Raw genomic sequence first — 20,735 nt, forward strand, 5'->3', positions numbered from 1 at the left:
TTCAATTATTGTGCAAAATATTAAGTACCCTTGATAATCATCTGAAATATTTCAAGCAAAAAAAAAACAAGGTCAACCAAACTATATAAAAACCTCATTTTTGAGCTACATGTCAAGACAAATTCATCACAGTCCTAGCGTGTTGACGCCCTGCCCAAATAAACGGCGTCACTTTAACAAAAGAAATCCTCAGAATCCTAGTTGAGTATGGGTAGAAAAGGGGATTAAAATTGGTAAACCCAAAAACCAGAAGTTGAAAATAAAGTGAGCATGCAAGCTTGCAGTCCTTGTTGACATTTCTTCCCTCTGGGAATGTTCACGATAACAATCTCACGACGACATAGGCATGTGTTGTCATTGTGCGTGCCGCTATCTTTCACGATCTTATCGCAACAGACAATCTTATTCAAAATCTGTACGTGAAAAACCCACATATTCCCCTCCAAACAAAAAAGTCAAGTCTCCATTTTCCCCCCTCCGATTCGTTGTTTATCAGAGACTCCTATTTAGCAGGTTTTTCACCGAGGGGAATACAGAAAAGGCGCCATTCGCTTTACAGAGGGGAGCCAACACAATCTGGTGTTGGTAGAAAAAAGGGGAAAAAATACCCTCAAGAGTGGAGGACGATTTCTTTCATCGCACCAAATTAACTGCCATGAGCACACTTGACCTCGTTTGACCTGCACAGGCTGTTTTCATTTTCCCGTCTTCTGACCCTCTGAGGCATTGATCCAACCGGATAAAAAAAACTTGAGTACCATGAGTACAGGGATTTGTGCAGGGTGATTTAAGAAAATGACTTCAATGCTGTTAGTTCGGGTAATTTGGTAGGACAACTTTTAGGTGTACTGAATGTTTGTTGTTCCGTTTACTGATCATTTCAGACGCAATTCCGAAGCAAACTTGAACGTTCCTATTTTCATGGAACTTATTCTGACATTGATGAAATGGAAAAATGTTGACTTTAATATGCAAAAAGAGTTTTTGAGAATGTTACATGTATTTGTAATCTTGTTGGAATAAGAGGCTCTTGACATTTGTGGTTAAGTGGCTGAGACATCTGCACTAGTTTCACTGAGGTTGTGGGTTCACATTCCATTTTGTTACATGTATAAAGCTGATATACCGTAGTATGTAAATTACTGAGCAAACCCCCCCCCCCCCCCTGCTCTGACACACAAACTAAATTTTAAATCAATCTGACGGGCCTGAACCCCCACAAATTCTTGGATCTGCCCCTGGGGAATCAGTAATTTTCAAAGGTACACATAAAAATTCTAGAACTTCACCATCTCAACATACACATACATCCATACATGTACATGTGCCAGTACGTACAGAATGGTTTATAAATTTCATACTCATAATAATGAGTAGCACCTTTGTTGTGCATTACAAGAGCAACACCCCTTGCTATTCATCCCGAAAAATAGATTCCTTTTCAAAATTGCTACATGTATTTTGCTAGCAATTACAAAAGTTATTCACTTTTGAATGAGACATCGACCACAAAAAAAAAGTCCCATGTTTAGTTATTGAATTATTACATGTACCTTCAATTTCAAATTATTGGCTGCCAGATACTAATTCCCATTCTCGCAGGGTGGGCTGGTTCCTGCCCCAAAATCGGTATCAATAATGTACCGGTATGGACCGGGAACCAGTCTGCTTGCAAAGTGGATCTGTTTGTGCCCAAAACAAAACTCTTTTTCAGAAGTTTGCAGACGTCAAAAAAGGAAAAAGAGGGTTTATTGGAAAAAAACATACAAATTGAAATGTTATTAATAGAAAAAAAGGAAAGAATTTGTTGAAGAACACAGAGAATGCAACTTTAATAAGTTTCTGTTATTTAAACAAAACTCTTTTTTCAGACGTTTGCAGGCGTCCAAAAAGGAAAAAGAGGTTTTTCTTATTGGAATAAAACATACAAATTGTAAAGTTATTAATAGAAGAAAAAAAAATTTGTTGAAGAACACAGAGAACGCAACTTTAATAAATGTTTTCTTTTATTTGAAAAATGGAATTGCATCAAAAGATGGGACAAACAACTCCAATGCGGGAAACAACAAGCAAAATTTAATGCAGGAAAACAAACTGTAGTGAGTTGGCACAAAACAATTTTGAATTTGCCCAACGTACCCATGGGGCTTTACTATTCCTGAACTGCATTAACTCCGGGTTGATTGCTGCCCAACTGGAGTTATTTTTCTATTTTCCTGCTCAATTTCCGAAAAGGGGTTCAGGGGAAAAAAATGTGGAGCAGTAAACGCGGGAATATCGGATGTTACGGCAGAGGTATAATGAGAAGCTATTGCTAATGAAAACCTATAGCCCCAAGATCAAGGCAAAGAGCAGGCAGTTCAAATTGGAAAGGATTGCCTTGCAATACGGCATGCTTTGTTGCGCAAAGGACTCCCTTTGAAAGTTTGGGACTTTGGAAAATAACGGTGGTGGGTCCCGGGAAATTGGAGTGAAATTACAGTCGGAAGGAGTTAGTTTCAGGGTTTTGTTTGTTAGAATTAAAACTAAGTACTAACAGAACCATTGAGCATTGTACTTATTTCTGTCTTCAATGAACAATGAAGTTCAGAAGTTAAACAACCAAAAAGGCTGTTCTAGTTTTAACTTTCATCTGTTGAACCTTTTCTGTTCAGCAATTTCCAAATTTTACGACTGTTCACACATCCGTCCCGGGGAATGATTTGTGACTAACACATTGCCTCATAAATGTCGACTAAATTCCCAGAAACTTCGTCCAGCTCTGAGCGACCAACTCTCGGGTGTGAAATTAATTTTCATACCTTACGGCCAACAAAAAAAAAAAAAAAAAAAAATTCGAAGAACTTGCCCCACTTCAAGTTCAACTAGTGAGTTGATTACATCAAGCATAAATCTTTTTTTTTCGCCAACAAAAATTTTGGTCTGAATTTTTGCCCCCTACTTGCTTGTCCCCTGGTGCATTTCCTGCCGATATAATTTTGGTCTGGGAAACGCTAGTCAAGTCTCGGTCTCCCACTGGTTCCCTTGTTACAAAGGGCTGTCCCCAAAGCGACATGCAGTCTGAGAAATAAGACAGTATATCATCATCCGGATGAAAAGTTTGGCTGAACTCATTTTCCGCTTAAGCCCACCCTTAATACTTCTGGGGGACTGCTGGCGTCGCTAAACCCAGAGAGATTCTCTTTTTATTTTGTTCAAGTGCGTACAAATGAACTGAAAAAAAGAAAGAAAGACAGTGCAGTATTTATAGCGTCCCGGTGGGGTCTTAAATACAACCCACTTTGACTCCAGTTTTAAACAAACCTGGACAACTAAGTATTAAATCTTGTACATTTTCCCCTAGTAACAAGCTTTTGTATATTTATTTGAGATTTTCAAGCCTGTTCACCACAAACATGTGACGCAGGCTTTCGATTTTGTGAGTGTGTGAACTTAATACAGATGTGATGATACCTAAATGTTATTATTCTAGCTTCATATTACAAAATACATGTACTTCATTTTTGATATTTTTGAAGTAAACTACATGGTATTCCCAAAAAGTTGTACAAGCAGATATTTCCTTTAATTTCTCAAAAACTAGTTCACATGAGTATTTCATCTTGATGGAGCATATTAATTATAGTCTTGTGTACATTCAGTTCAAATGCCATAGAAATCCGTTCATGAAAACCTGAGATCTAACAGATTATAAAAGGGTTTTCACCCCTTCCAATGGGATGGGATTTACACCTACCGGGAAGTTAATTTAATGTACATCAGAGTGAAAAAAGGCCCATGACAATCCGATGCACTGATATCACTAACTGTGTAAATCCCATTGGAATGGTTGAAAACCCACAGCCTTTTACAATCTGTTAGATCTCTGGTTTGCATGAACGGATTTCCATGGCATTTTCACTGATTATACATAAGAGTATAATTAATATGCTCCATCAAGATGAAATGCTCATGTTAAGTAGTTTTTGAGAAATTAAAGGATATCTGCTTGCACTTTTTTGAGACACGTACCCTGTAATCACATTCTGATTTGCTAATATTTCAACTGAATTTGTGGCTTTAGAGAGGGACATGCTAGCAGTTACCGAGTTGATATTCACTTTGACAAATCATTTGTGTTACGGCCTGAACAAAGTTCCCATTGTGTAAATGCTCTGGTTGGTACCATACATGTAACCTTCCCAAATCCTATATTCAATATGGAGGATTTTGCAGGATTGAGGCCACATGGCAAATGTGTGTTGCCGATTTTGGAGGATGCCGTGTGTCAAGATCTTGGGCCGGACCTTGTGTTGTTTATACTCAGCCGTGCATATAGTTTAGTCGGAAAAGGGGGGTATCGTGCACCCTCGGAAATCAATTTCTAATCAACGTTTCTAGGTCAGAAAAAATGCGTAGAAAACGATTTGCTATGTTAAAAAATTCAAAAAATGTCCCACGTATTGTTTTTATGCAAATTAGTGCCGCCATTACCGAAAAATCTATTTTTAATTATATCTCAGCCAATATTGCAGATAACTGAACGAACTAGGTGTCTAAACCCATGTTTTCAAGGTCAGAGATCACAATAAAACTATTCTGGAAGTGACCACATGTGTCTGTGGCATAGGAATATGCAAATTAGTGCCGCTATTACAGGAAAATCATGTTTTTGGCATATCTCGGCCAATATAGCACATAACTACACCAGTAAGGTGTCTAAACCCATGTTTTGAGGGTCAAGTATCATTAGAAGACCATTCACGAAGTAACTATGTGTGTCTTTGGCATGAAAATATGTAAATAGTAAAGTGTCGGTTTATCCGCTCTTTGATTTTTAGCCAATATCTCGGCCAATATTGCACTTAACTACACAAGTAAGGTGTCTAAACCCATGTTTTGAGGGTCAGGTATCATTGGAAGACCATTCACGAAGTAACTATGTGTGTCTTTGGCATGAAAATATGTAAATTCTAAATTGCCGGTTTATCAAAAAAGTGATTTTCAGCCAAATTATATTCAATTTCAGCCAATATTACAGTTTATTTTGAATATGATGGCTTAAAATAAACGTTGATCATTATTGCTTATCAAAAACCCTTATGTTAACATTAGCTGCAATATTGGCCGAGATATTGGCTAAAAATCAAATTTCTGATAAATCAACACTTTAGAATTTACATATTTACTTGCCAAAGACACACATAGTTACTTCGTGAATGGTTTTCTAATGATACCTGACCCTCAAAACATGGGTTTAGACACCTTACTTGTGTAGTTAAGTGCAATATTGGCCGAGATATTGGCTAAAAATCAAAAAGCGGATAAACCGACACTTTATAATTTACATATTTTCATGCCAAAGACACACATAGTTACTTCGTGAATGGTCGTCTAATGATACTTGACCCTCAAAACATGGGTTTAGACACCTTACTGGTGTAGTTATGTGCTATATTGGCCGAGATATGCCAAAAACATAACGTTCCGGTATTTGCGGCACTAATTGCATATTCCTATGCCACAGACACATGTGGTCACTTCCAGAATAGTTTTATTGTGATCTCTGACCTTGAAAACATGGGTTTAGACACCTAGTTCGTTCAGTTATCTGCAATATTGGCTGAGATATAATTAAAAATAGATTTTTCGGTAATGGCGGCACTAATTTGCATAAAAACAATACGTGGGACATTTTTTGAATTTTTTAACATAGCAAATCGTTTTCTACGCATTTTTTCTGACCTAGAAACGTTGATTAGAAATTGATTTCCGAGGGTGCACGATACCCCCCTTTTCCGACTGAACTAATAAGTTTAGGCCTATATTATACTTGAAATCCTGCGCACTGCTCCAGGATGTCACTGGCTCTGCCTCAACATATTGACAGTGACTGCTGGAGGATTTTGCAGGATTGAGGCAGTGGTCACCCCTCCAACGACCATATTCAAGAAATAACGGCGAATTTTGCAGGATTGAGGCTGTATGTAATTGTTACATGGAGGCAGTTGGAGAATTTTGCAGGATTGAGGTTGCATCCTAGCAAAAGTGCATATGGAGTTAGGATTAATACCGGTAAGTCATTGCAGAGGGTTTAATTAAATTGCCGGTTCCAAGTGGGGGCACTCTTCAAGAACCCACCACATACATTGTACATGTAGTAAGGATTTTTTCCCGGCCACTTATTTTCCAAAACATCAAAATGTAAGAAACCAAGTTCAATGTTCTCTCCCCCCTCGTTTCTTGACGAAGAGGGAATCGAGTTGATTACATCAGTGAGCGAGCACTCGTATATCTCCCTAAAGTGGGGTGACTTGCTCTGGACTCTGAATGCACATCCAGGGGATTATGGTCCCGTCTTGCTATAGTGAGCAGGTCAAAAGCGGAGGTTCGGAGGATTAGAGTCAACTTTTCGGATCACGATTTCATCGAGTCGAGGAGATAGGCACGATGGGACTCAAATGTCACAGAATCCTCAGCTTGCCACAATTGACCGTCTTATTTTTTTCTTAAGAGTCTCAAGTATCTTTAAATCTGAGAGTTGCGTACGCCATCAGTTTCTTGAGTAATGTAGGCCTACTTTGGAGGGAAGGAATTTTTTGAAGTTAAAGTTACTGAAAATCACTTGAAATTTTGAACGTGCGTACATGTACATGTATGTACCGGTACGGCTGGGGCTTCTGGAATCAAATCAATAGACATTTTGCCAACTGCTCACAAAAAGCGCTTCATGTAAAATTTCATGTGCTATTGGCTCTCCATCAACCTAAATAGTAAATGCATGTACATGTAATAGAAAGTACATGTATAAGATTCGGGCCTTAATTCATGCAGCTGCTTAGCAGAAAATATTGCTTAGCAGAAAATATTGCTTCATAAATTAATGTGGTGAGCAGAAATCTCCTGGGGACCATTCACAAGCAGTATGTACCGGTACATCACATGACAATTTTGCCGACAACCTGGTTTTGCTAAACAAATACTTCCTGTATGCAGCTTCATGACATCTACTGGTATTCTGGGGCCAATTTCTAAAAGGTCCAAAGTGGCTGCAGCCGCTGCCATACCGGTAGGTGCGTGTGTAATTCAAGCTGTAGCCAAGTAATTCGAATACATGTAAGCACAGAAATGTTTGCTGAGCAAAACCGGGTTACCAGCCAAATTACCATGGGATGTATATTACTTGCAAATGGTGCTCAGCTTACTTTTGCTTAGCACGTATCAATTAAATTCCTTATCAAAATGTATGGCTCGGCAACTCCATGAAGTCTGGGTCCTGATCAATTGTTAAATCAGATTTCTAAAAAAGAAGTTTGTATTGGTGTCCCTTTAAGTACCTCTGTTCTGTGGGCGGGGCACCTGTAGCTCCACCCCTCAGTACAGTCACCATGGTGGAACCGCCCCTTTGCTTGACCCGGTATGAGATGTCCCATGCATTCTGATTGGCTGGGTGGACGTCAATCACGCGAATGCCACGCCTTGCTTTGGCCCTGAAGAGAAACAAGGAAAGATTGGAAACAAACATGATTGGTTAGTCAAGTGACTTTTTAATTAGATAACGATGCTTACAAAATATTGCCCAGGTACATATTCAATGTCTTCAACTTTGAGTCGACTGTTGAGTTCTGAAAGTGTGTACTTGATCTGAGTCTCAAAAACAGCCAATTTGATACATTTGTATCAAGTATCAATAGAGATAAATTCACTAGGGACATCTGACACTGGAGCATTGTGTCCTTTCACGCGATGGCAATTTCGTAACATTTCTAATGCTACATGTACATGGGTCATTCCATAAGTTCCTATTCTTTGCTTTCCATTCTTTGCTTAGTTCATTCCATACATGTATACCGTGAACCAGTAACAAAAAACTCAGATGCATGTGGGTAATTCTATAAATTTGGGGTCCAAAAGTGTGACATTTTCGTGTTCCTGTTACGTCTGAAATAAGATTTTGTATTGAAAGCAAAATTCCTGCCCCCCAAAAAATAGTTTGAAGTCAATTTTAATGCTGCTTGTACTGGGTACATGTATGGCAAATTACTCAGGTCGGGTGTAACAGGAACACTAAAATGTCACACTTTTGGACCCCAAATTTATAGAATTATCCGCTATCCATCCAAGTTTTTTGTTATGTGTGGAATCAGATCTTATTTTGTTCGTAAGCAAGTAGTGTTGAAGTTAAAATGGGGAGCATGGCTGCAACAAAAATCTGAAGGCAGAACAGAAATGTAAGGGAATGTAAAATCTTCAACAGAAAATGGGTACTAAGAAAGCCTTTAAATTACTCTAAACAGGCAATACAATGTAAACATGTACAATTGTGGAGCTACCGGTATGCACTTTTGCATTCAACACTGTTTTGACACAGTTCATACAGGATACGGTTATTTTTAATACAGAATACCCCAATTATTGATGCAAACACAGCAAAACATGACTCAGAAATCTTTCAGCTCATGTCTAGTTCTCAAGATGCCCCAAACCCCTTCCCAACTTTTTCTTTCTTTGTCTGACATGAGTTTTTGTAACTGCATGTACAAGTACATGTACATGATGTACATGTACTCACGAATGCGTTGCTTTTGGCTTGATCAAGGCATGATCAAGGTAAAATGGATCCCTGGTTTTCAGACAAGATATGGTAAGGTCATTAAGTGATAAACCACAGGTCATAAATACCTGGGCTTTGGATGTACAGCATGACTCATTATTATTACTACGGTACCTGTGTGGCAACATGTACTTGCTCTATGATGTACCTAATGGCAACACAGTGTACGGTTGTACATGTGTATGATACATGAATATTGCAGGTTTATCCAAGAAAAGGGGTATGGAGTCCAGTACATGACAAAAAGAAAAAACCATCTGATAAAAAAGTTTTAACTGCTGAAAATGACCTGTTTATGTGTTTTTCCCCCTAAAGTTTGTCGTTTAACCACACTTAATGCAGCAATTCAAAGCTGGAATTGCATCTTGTCAGAGTCCAATCACCACAAATTCCAGACTTAAGTAGATTGGAGTTTATGTTCATGGTCTCAAAAGGAGTGGTTATTACGGCTACTAAAAAAATCCCAAGTCTTTTTCATTACCATTTGCCATTCTTTTGCCAGTGGGTAATTTCCGGGTATCAATTGATATTAGTCATCAAGCAAAAATTCTGTACCAGGTATACCTGCTGGGCAAATTAAATTCAATTAAGTAACCCACACAAATACCCTAAAAAATGGTGAGGTAGCTTTTGTACAAAGGTTAAAGGTCATAGTTCATCTCTTATTGACGATGGTGTGTCATTAACACTGACTTTAAAGTGTCCAAATAATACATCCTGTCTGCACAATGCTGACCACGGTCATAATCCCATAATCCTCGGGGATGAGTCAACAGCAACAGGCTTGAACCACACAAGGGGTGTTATCTCTACTTTTGAGGGGTGTTTCCTTTGATGTTTGTGCCGAATGCATGGGTCCAAACTCTTTTGCCAAACTCTTAAGACAGTGCCTTCAATTCCTAGTCAAGCAAGGGTCAGACCATAGGACAGACAATGGACTGACCATGTCATGAACCACAGTGTCAGCATGCAGGTGCAGAGGAGTGACCACATCAAAGACGGCCACTGACCAACTGACCATTGAGTTGTGGGGAAGTTTTGGAATGGGTTTGTTTTTGTTTGTGGATTAAGAACTTTGGCCTGATATGACTCGCCTACAGCTTGTGTCACCCTGTGAAAAGATAATTAGATGATACACATACAATGTGCCATTCTTCGGTACTGGTATGGTACATAATGTGTCTTGCTGAGCTGCCTACACTTAGGCCATCAGCCTCGGTCCAAAATGTTGGCCACCGGTATCAAATGAGGGGAATAATCGTCAAAGCGATTTTTGGCAAGGTATACACCTCCAGAGTTGGGAAATATGTGATAGCATTGCAGCAGTGGCAGCTTTTTTGGGTGCTATCACCCTTTTTTTCAAAATGTCCATCAAAATGCTTGTTACCACTCTAGGGGCGGTATACCTTGCGTACGCGCACTGTAATCATTTATGCCCTGATTTGATACTGACCAAACCCCAGGCTGATGGCCTAACTTTTGATTTTCAAGACTCAAAACAAATCATTTACTTTCCCAACTTCTTTCTACATTTGACTTTTATATTTTTTTCCCAATGTCTTTCCATTTACACTGAATCAAATTTTCAGTTTCCTGCTTCTGTACAATATGGGCTCCGTGCGCCAACAAAAGAGGGCGCCCTTTTACCTAGCAACGACGTCCCATGGACGGGATACTACATTTCGCAGGTTGACACGCGCACCGTTCCTTGTGTGTGACGCACGTACACCATGGGATTTTGTACTATGGAAATGCAGTGGCAATGCTTAGCGGCAAAAATTGCAGTCAGGCAAGATGGCGTCATTCGGTCACCCCCAACTGTACCTTCTTTGCCGGTGAGGGGGTACTGGCAGATAGGGGCCTATTACCTTTTTTCACCTGTATTTCCTTAGTTATAATTTTTTATTTTCTATTTTTTTTTCTCCAATTTTCTCTTATATTTTGAATTTGTAGTTTCAATAGTTTATAAAAATCAAAGAACTTTATAGACCTGTACAAATAACTTAACAGTTAAATTTTAAAAAGAAGTCATCTTAAAATGACAGAATAATTTTGGAAAGCAGACATGTATAAGAAAGTAAAGAAAACACAACTTTCTGTATGGAGAGTAACACAGCAATATCATCACTGCACTCATAATGTACTGTAAGTACCGGTAATTTGCTGTATTTCTTTGCTTTTATATGAGGACAAGAACATCACACATGAAAACCTGTTTTTTTTAATCCCTCCAACGTAATTTATGCAAACATCAATTTCTTTTGAACTTTCAAACATCAGTATTCACACCAAAAAACCTATCAAAACTAAAGCTGAAAATAGAATGCTGGCTAGTGCTCCTTGCCTCTCTTATTTTGCCAAGGAGGAGAAACACAATTTTTTTATTGCATGGCCAAGATTCTCTCCAGGATGTGTGATCCACCTCCGAAGAAGCCCCAAACTTGGAAATGAAAAGAAAGACCTCAACTCTAAGTACACCACAGGAGTTAACAAGGCAGTTCAAAAGACTGTTTTTTTTTAATCTATTAATCTGATACCCACTAAGGGGTCCGTGTTTTTGTATAATCCTACCAACCAGTGACCACAAGCCTGCTTAGCGATTCACTTGAAATGAAAAGCTCTGAATTAATTGCTACGCAAAGCCTATTCAACACTCTTACAAGTAACCAGAGCACAATAGTCTGGTTCTTTCATTCCAAGCATCAATGATCAACAAAAAGAGACAGGATACAAGAGGCAATTTTTTTTTTTTAATCCAGGGATGTAAATTGTGACAGGGTGGTGGCTAAGCAAATTAGAGTTCGTAAATCAGGGAGTTAGGTACACACTTCATGACAGTCGCACTTTGAGTGGATTGCTAATCGCGGGGGCAATGTTGCCGTTTCCGCCCACCCAACATTTACAGTAAATGTCCCCAAAATTTAATCAAAACAAATGCGCGCATGATTATCGCCCAAGGAGCAAGTCTCAATAACAAATATTTGCGCAAAAGTGCACGACATTCTTGAGCAGTGGTGTGCCGGCAATGGATTTGATAAAACAAACCAAAAAAAAATTGGAAAGTGTAACAGTTTCTGAAAAAAACAAAACTGATGTGTTACAGAGAATGGGAGAAAAAAAAATGTGGCAAATTAAGTGTTGATAGATCCAAATTTGCCCCTTGCTGGTGCGGTGATGCGTTCGCGTCTCAGAAAGCAGTGGGTTGCCCGGTCCCCTCCCTTAGCCGGTTCTCTGCACCTGCTGATTCCTTCGCACCGTGTAATTATCAAAAACGATGACGAAGGGACTGCCCACTAACTCTCCCTTCTCCTGGGAGGCCAAGAATTTTTTTTCTTCAGTAATGCCCCAATTTTTTTTCAATTTTTTTTTTCCTTTTTGAAAGGCAGGCACTATCCTTTCCCATTGCGAGTGTATCAATTTGAACCAATCACCCGAGCCTAATTGGAAAATAACTGAGTGTGTTTGTACGTAGCTTTCCAGGGACGGAAATTGCAAGGTGAACGAGAACACAAGAAAACGTCTCCTTTGGATGGGCTTGGATTAAGGCAAACCAGAACGGATGAAGGTGGAACCGATACCAGAAGAAAAAACAAAATAAAAGCTTTACCACAAATTGGATTAGTCCTGCTGTGTACAGAGTAGAATGGAATTGATGTAGTTACTGGCTGATTGAAGCTAACAAGGTTTTACATTATCGAGATAGAGAGATGGGGGGGGGGGGGGAGAAAAAAAGGGCAGAAATTAAATCTGAGTTGAGCGATTCCAATGAGAAGTGAAAGCCACACACCATGTTAATAACGCTCTCAAGAAAAAAGGAAGTTATTCTGGGAGTCAGGGAAAGGGACAGAAAAGCCGGAGGACTGGAATCTATCAAGTTCAGCCAATAAAAAAAAAAAATCCAATCCGATTCCGAGTTCGGCCAGCGAATTTTTTTTTCTTTCTGACCGTGAATTATTTACGATCCAATTACACCTGACAGACTGATTAGGCCGCCTAATTGGAAGAAGGGACTGGGCGAACAAAGGCATTTTTGTTTTACTTTATTGATATCATGACCTGCGAGGGAGGACAGAAACAAATAGCACTTATTCACTTAAGGACGGAAGGAACAGGAGGAGAACAAAATATATTGGGAGAGTTCTGTGAACTCTGCGTACATTTGTATGTGGTTCTGCATGAGGTCGGATGTAGGTTAATATTATTTCAAGAAACAAATTGTGGAATATTCTACATTTCTAGCCTGAGGCCCAAGGGGAGAAGAACAGGTTTTCAGAGGTTTTGAAGAAGGCAACCTGAACTATCCTGCAATACCTTCTCAACACAGGGTGAATGTCGGGACAATTGCTTTATTGAAGTTCTGCATCTACCCATTTCAAAATCTAGGATATGAAAGCCCAATTCCTAAGCTTTCTTTTAGAACAAGAATCATTCAAATCACTCATGTACTTTTCAAGTTACGGAATTTTAAACACAACCACCATTTTAAAGTTCTGTCCACGGATCACAAAAAAGGTGTGCATTATTTCAGCAAAATGAAAACAATTTACACACATGTGATTTGTTTTCGTTTTGCTGAAAGAACACTGAACTTTTTGTGATCCGTGGACAGAACCTTAAAACAGTGGTTGTGTTTAAAATTCTGTAACTTCAAGAGTGCATGAGTGATTCTAATGATTTTTGTATTAAAAGAAAGCTTACATGTATGAATTGGGCTTTCATATCCTAGATTTTGAAAGCACTATATGCAGAACTTCACTAGAACAATGGTCGCCACATTTGGGTTTCGTTTTTTTTACTCACCCTGTATAATTTGGTTCCATGAATAAAATTACTCATTCTTTTGGTGGGGTTGTGGATGGCAGCATCTGGAGGTTTGTAGCCTAACAAGCGCGATAAGCTTGATAAGACAAAGGGGCGTGTTCCAAAAACTTTCGCCAAGAATGCGTACAGACGACGGCATTGAATTTTGGTCAATTTTTTGGTCAATTGGTACTTATATTTTAGGGGAAACTTAGGGGGCTCGTTTTAGGTCAATTTTCCGGGGACAGACCTACCGACCAACTTTCAGACCGTCTGACCAACCACAAAGTGACATGTAGAAACTCCTGCCAAGGCTTAAAAACATCGAAATTCCTTACCAAAATATTGACTAGACTTTGGATATTTTGTCTATATTTATTGGAAGGTTTTTCCGGCATGTACAAGAAACTTTGCCTCTTACAAAAGGTTAATTATTATTGTTTTTAAACAAGATCCTTCATAATAGGCCTATCATTTTAATTTCAATGCAAGATGTTTAGTTATTTCCTGAGAATTTCTGGTTCCACCCACTAAAGTATAAATTTCATATAGATTTTGTAATATTATGAATTGTTTTAATCCACCAACACCTGTACTAGATTGTATAAAATTTCACTCACTGAGTGCTCGGGCGGGTTCTGGTGGCAACAGACAGGCAGTCTGGGGCGGTACAGGGACTTATTTAATTTAATCATATGAAGTACTAGTACTTCATCATATAAGAGAGTTAAACAAAACTCTTGCTGAAAAAAATATCTCAAAGTATGCACACCTGTAAAGGAAATTTATACATTTGCTTTTGCTGTAATTTCAGAAATGGATGGATTTGGGGTCTACGGTAGTACCAGTAATTTAAAGGAAACATTGTTACACATGTATACACTGATCTGTTTTAAGATTTGTGTTCAAAGATGCTGGAAAAACCATGAGAAAAAAATGTTGTTCATGTCGTCTGGTTCCCTGACCCTATTTCGGACGAAAAGGAGCAATTTATAGACGTCGGGGAATTGTCAGGTCAGGGAACCAGACTAGCTGGCTAGTGCACCCGTTCACGGATGTGTGACCGATTGCAAACAAAATGTGGACTTTACATGTAACTAAATTTAGTAAATTGGAGGCGGTATTTGAAGGAAAAACAAATAAGTTTTTCCAACAATGGTCGGCCGACCATCATTGAAAATTGATGCCAAAATTCCACTTTTCTTGAAAATGACATCACACCAGGTGCCATGATTTCACAGGATGCTTGAGACTATTATTCACTTACAGTCAAGTAAGGTACATACATATGTATTTCATAATAATTCGGTAGTTTGCTTTTGGATGTTTGCAAATGTTGTTCTACCTTTAAGTAACACTAACATCTATTTCATGTCAACACATGCGTGCCATATTTTGCGCTGAATGAAGCTTTGAATAGTGCAATGTTCTTTGTAACGGAATCTTTACATTCAAAATATTTACGCTCCCAGCTTCTACTTTTCCAGTCCTGTGGGGGCCAATGATTTGATCTGCAAATATACAATGAGCTGCCCATTACAAAGACCTTTCTATTCCTGACACAATTTTTTTTGTCATTTCGTCTTTTTTCTCCAGATTTGATTTAGAGGTGTTTTCTTTGTATTACTTGCTGCATGAATATTTGGGTCATGTGCATGCACGTACGCTAAAATAAATATTCGTTTGCGGACCAGATAAACAGAACAAAGGTACGATCATGGACGGCAATTCGCTGTCAGTGACCTGTTTAAGGAATGAACAAGAAAAATACAAGTCAGCTCAGTTTTGAAATACCAGTTTGTGCTTTTTTATCACTAACCATTGCAAATGATGTACTGGTACAATTATAATGTAATTATAATTGTAATGTAAGGTCCGTGCCCTTTTTTTTTACATACAATGTACATGATGTACATCACGATACATGTTGTGTTTATATGTTTAACCCCTTTTTCCTAGGATGTAGCCTCAATCCTGCAAAATCCTCAAACTTTTCTTGCATATAGTCCATGGAGGGGTGACCACAGCCTGAATCCTGCAAAATCCTGCCGCAGTGACTGTCAATATGTTGATGCTTGGCCAGTGACGTCCTGGAGCAGTGCGGAGGATTTCAAGCATAACCCAGGCCTATATTTATGCATGGCTGAGCAAAAACAACACAAGGTCCGGCCCAAGACCTTGACAAAGTGCATCCTACGAAATCAGTAACGCACTTTTGCCATGTACGATAACCTCAATCAGGACTCCAAATTCCTCCACTTTGGCAATGAGGATTTTGAAGGATTCAGGGCAGTTAGGGTATGGGTCGAGAAAATAAATAAAACACTTCTCCTCCAGGCTTTTTTAAAAAAAGGGAGGAGGCAGCCTTTTGTTTTCGTCTCCCTTTTCTCAAGATGACGGATATTCTGAGATGGTTCCATTTTTTTTAATCTTTCGCTGATACAATGTACTTTGTGTCTAAATGAGTTGTATGCTTTCTAAACAGTTTTTAAACTTGCAAACATACCAGTAGCTACAATTTTCCTGGAAGAACATAAAATAAATAAAAAAGAGGCGGCTTGGGAAAAAAAAGGAAGATGACAAACTGGTTTATTTTTTTTGCTTGGCCAAATACCTGTCAGTACAAAAGAAATCATAGAAATGGCTCATTCATACACATAAGGAAAAAAATCATGCATCATGCCCAATTAAATTTAATATAAAACAAGATAGACAGTTCATTTTTTACTACTTGTAAATGAAAATCTTAGTCTAAGTGGAAAATAAGATTCTGCTAGGAGTTTAAAAAAAAGAAAAAAGGAGGGGAGGGGAAAGAAAGAGCTACCCACAGTCACATCCTAGATCCCAAAGTCATTGACAAACAATTTCTAGTCACGTGTAACCAGTGGTACCAAAAAAACAACATTCCCAAACCCAGCGGCTGTAGCAGCAGGGAGTAAGCTTGCCGAAGACAGAGAGACAGAAATCAATGTTATCGCAACAGTGTTTCTTGCCAATCTACCCAGCCACGCACACCGAGAGAGAGCAACCAGGTAGGTCTGAACTCCACCCCGCTGACTACGTTTGGTTTTCTTTGGCGGCTTCAAGTTGGCTCCCCTTGGCGAGGCAGGGTACGAGACTCGCTGGGTCTACAGCCGGGGCCTGCCACCTTTGCTTGGCTGGCCCAGTGTGGCTTCTTGTGGTCGGGCTGGATGAAATGTGGAGCAAAGCAAGGCGCAAGTTGATCGGTACGGAAGGGGCTCTGTTACAATGTACGTCTACGCACGTAACAACCCAATTTGAAAAACAAATACTGTAATTGTTCTTTATTTCCAACCCCGTTGTGTGTACAAGAACTACAAATTATCTCTTTGTGCCTTTGTGCTTTCAATCCTCCAAAATCCTCCTGGCGGTTTTGGAGAATTTTGGAGGATAGATGGTGTTTGAGAAACAAGAGGATTTTGGAGGATCGAGGATGAATGGTGTGTTAGCACATGAGAATTTTGGAGGATTGAGGATGGTGTTTGAAAAGGAGGAGGATTTTGAAGGATTGAGGATGAATGCAATTTGAGAGGCAGGGCTGTCTGACAATTTTGAAGGATTGAGGCGCTGGGTAACCTTCATTTGAACATAATGTGAAAAATTTTGGAGGATTTTGGAGGATTGACGAAGGTTCCTAGCAAAAAGGCCCTTGGGGGTTAGGCTTGTCTTATAGAAGCACTGTTTCACCAAGAATAAAAAAAACCTGCATCTGGGTTTTGTCAATGTAATTAGCCTGTCGGTGACTTGAATTGTCATGATGTATGGATAAAACAGTTGAAAACATTAAAAACAAACACGTGCATGTGACACCTTTGTTAGTTTAATTGCAGCAAACATGCCTTTGTTTACAAATACTTTCCACCAAAACTCTCCCAAATTGAATATTTTTCAATAAAAATTCTCTTAAGAGATTCCTTGCACATTGTATTTGACTTCTTCAATGTTCAGTTTGCACCCGTGTACACCTTTAATTTTCATTTTTTTTTTCAACTTTTAGTCTACTTTAAAAAGTTGAAAATGACTCAGACAAGTCTACGTCCTTTCTAGTAACCCCCCAAAAATACAACTTTCTTAATCAACTCAACTCCTGCAGCGAGCTTACCGGTACAAGGTCTTATTCTTGAAACACAGAAGAGAGTTTATTTACAAAGTGCCTGGTTGGTCTGTGCTCGGCCTCTCTTCTTGTAACGGTACATTTAGTAAGGTGATACCATTGCAGGTAAGGGACACTTGGCAAACCGATCAGGTTAATTTACCAAACAAAACAAGAGGCTCTGAAGCTGGTAAACCGAAGGAAAATAAACACTCCAGGCAGATATTACACTGCAAATGCATGCGGTCTGAAAAAAACCAAACGACTGCATGCGACAATAACTGAAGTGGTGCTTTACTCTCTAAGCAGATCGTATGTGTGCACTCATGAGTTTACCTCTCGAGTTTGACGAATACAGTGTATTAAAAATGCATGCCCACCTCAAGTAAGAATACAAGTGCGGTACAGTACATGCACCAACTCAGGACTGTATACGTCTTGTATGAATTTGCCTCCCGTAGTTGAATTTTATTTGATTAAAAGTGAATAACTGCTGGAAACCCGAATCTTCCCAATACATACATGTACATGTACATGTACACGTACAGGGTGAGTAAAAAAAAAAAACCCGAAACCCAAATGTCGGGACTATTGTTTTATTGAAGTTCTGCATGTAGCACTTTCAAAATCTAGGACATGAAAGCCCAATTCATAAGCTTTCTTTTAGTACAAGAATCATTCAAATCACTCATGTACTTTTCAAGTTACGGAATTTTAAACACAACCACCGTTTTATAGTTCTGTCCACGGATCACAAAAAAAGGTGTGCGTTCTTTCAGCATAACGAAAACAATTCACACATAATATCCCTATGTGATTTGTCTTCGTTTTTGCTGAAAGAACACTGAACTGTTTTTGTGATCCGTGGACAGAACCTTAAAACGGTGGTTGTGTTTAAAATTTCGTAACTTGAAAAGTACATGAGTGATTTGAATGATTCTTGTACTAAAAGAAAGCTTATGAATTGGGCTTTCATGTCCTAGATTTTGAAAGTGCATGGTCCCAACATTTGGGTATCGTTTTTTTTTAATCGCCCTGCACACCATTTTGCAGGAATCCAAGGGCACAGTCTTTGTACAAGTACACGTACACATCTTGGGAATTTTGCACTGCAACAGGGCGTGACTTAACATGCAAAATAACAGCACATGCAGATTGGTGGAAACAAAAGAGCTCTTCCGAAAACTGTTAGTCGAGCGACGTACCGTACACGTGCAATCGATGGCACTAGTCGCTAACCGGTTGTCCGTACGGTTCAATTGAATCATGGCCACATCCAAATAGATGAATGCACTGATTTTAATCCTTCCAAGACCCAGTTTCTTTGCTGTCAAATTAACTGCTTTGTCCATGCGGTCAACATTTTACCCAACAACGCTTACAGTCTTGCTTGCAAGCTGCAGTGCCAGTACATGTACGTACGGAACCAGACATGCTTACGTAACATGCAAATGCACACACAATTCTGCTCAGGCCTGTAGGAAGCTAAAAAATATTGGTCAGGCTCATCTCAGGGCAGAGAGCTCAGTTGATACGAGCGCGCAGCGCGAAGCCCTAACGGCGTGGGGTTCGGGGCCCGCCTAAGGGCCCCAATAATTTTTGGATTCTAGACGCTCTGTGGTGCGATCTAAGGCAATTTCTGACCACTTTAACCTTTTTTGAGCTATCATCATTTAAACATCATTTTCAAGTTTGGAGTCAATCATCTTTTAAATTTTTTTTAGCGTAAGAAACTCCATGTCGGCGTTAAAGCATGAGAATAACCTGAAATATGTGTGTCTTACGCTCAATGCGTGAGAGTTGGCAGGCCTGCAGAGGCGGATCCAGGATTTGACCCAATCCCTCCCAAATTAAATGTAACCAAAAGCCACTCCCCATCCCAACACTATCAATATTTGTACAGAAATACATGTGCATGAATATAGGAATTTTATTCTTCGTAATTTCACTAATTTGTACAAGACACATTTTGGAGCACTGCACAACTGCAAGTTTAACCAGTAAATGTCACTTTATGAACTTTACATAAATCGTCAAAATTAAATCGTCAAAATTTGGCCTATCGTAGTGAAAAGTTTTGGACATTTGCTCCTCGCAAAACTTTTTTGGATTTAAATGCTCTGTAGTGCATCTGAGGCATTTCTTGGCCACTTTCCCCTGACTTTTTGAATGAAATGTATTTGTGTTTTAGTGGGTGGGTCATCAAATTTGATAAATTACATCACAAGCATCACATCAAAACTGTAGCTTGACTCTCTTTCTAGATGTCGCCATGCACTAAAGTGGAATTTGACCATGACTTTTAGTTTTCCTCAGACTTGTACTTGTGTTTTCTTAAAAAGAAGTGGTTTTTCTATAGCTGATAAAATAGCAAGAAAGAACCGGTTTTGTGCAAGCAAGATTCAGGGAATAATCCGTTGATATTAAATATCTTGTTGGAAAATTCCAAAATCATTTCAAAAAAATTGCAGCCGTGATCAGAGTTAATGAAGGGGAAGGAAAGTGGGATTTGCTATCAGCAACAACAAAGCCGTTCCTCATTCTTTACCTTTTATGGGATGTGAATCAAATTGGAGGACGAGAGGCTCTGCGGGCTGATGTATTTTTTAGATTTTTTTTTTTTGCAACCAGCTTGTAGGGAAGATTTCCGTTTATTTAAGACTTAATTCACCGGTATGGATACCAGTGTATCACTGTATGTACAATGATTGAGCTTCCGAGCGTATTTGTTAAGTTTTTTTCTCTTTCTAAGAAAAATACATCAGCTCCCAGAGTCTCTCGTTCTCCAATTGATTCACATCCCATAAGGTAAAGAATGACAAACGGCCTTGTTGATAGCAAATCCCACTTTCCGTCCCTTCATAAACTCTGATTCACAGCCGTAATTACTTTCTTTGAATGATTTTGGAATTTTCCAACAAGACATTAAATTCAACGGATTATTCCCTGAATTTTGCTTGCACAAAACCGGTTCTTCCTTGCTATTTTCTCATTTAGAAAACCACTTCTTTTTAAGAAAACACAAGTACAAGAAATTGCCTCAGATCGCACCGCAGAGCATCTAGAAACGAAAAACAAATTAAAAAAAATTGGGGGCCCTTTTATGACCCACTTTTTGGGGGACCAAATCCCCCCCCCCCCCCCCAAAAAAAATGTGATCTGGATCTGCCCTTGGGGCCGGCCATGCAAGGCATTGTATACATTTTTAAAAAATAGGCCTGTTATTAT

The 20,735-nt window shown here is 39.1% G+C and overlaps 1 protein-coding gene across 1 annotated transcript in view; it reads right to left on the bottom strand.

Annotated features, from left to right (window-relative positions):
• Window positions 1-20,735, bottom strand: part of LOC119728628 (transmembrane protein 132E-like) — a 65,196-nt gene that overhangs the window by 16,782 nt on the left and 27,679 nt on the right. The window contains exon 3 of the mRNA XM_038200943.1: window positions 7,317-7,469. Coding sequence (XP_038056871.1) covers window positions 7,317-7,469 — 153 coding nt within the window. The remainder of the gene's footprint in view (window positions 1-7,316; window positions 7,470-20,735) is intronic.

This window comes from Patiria miniata, unplaced genomic scaffold (assembly GCF_015706575.1).
Source record: "Patiria miniata isolate m_02_andy unplaced genomic scaffold, ASM1570657v1 HiC_scaffold_1, whole genome shotgun sequence".
NCBI classification, from domain to species: domain Eukaryota; kingdom Metazoa; phylum Echinodermata; class Asteroidea; order Valvatida; family Asterinidae; genus Patiria; species Patiria miniata.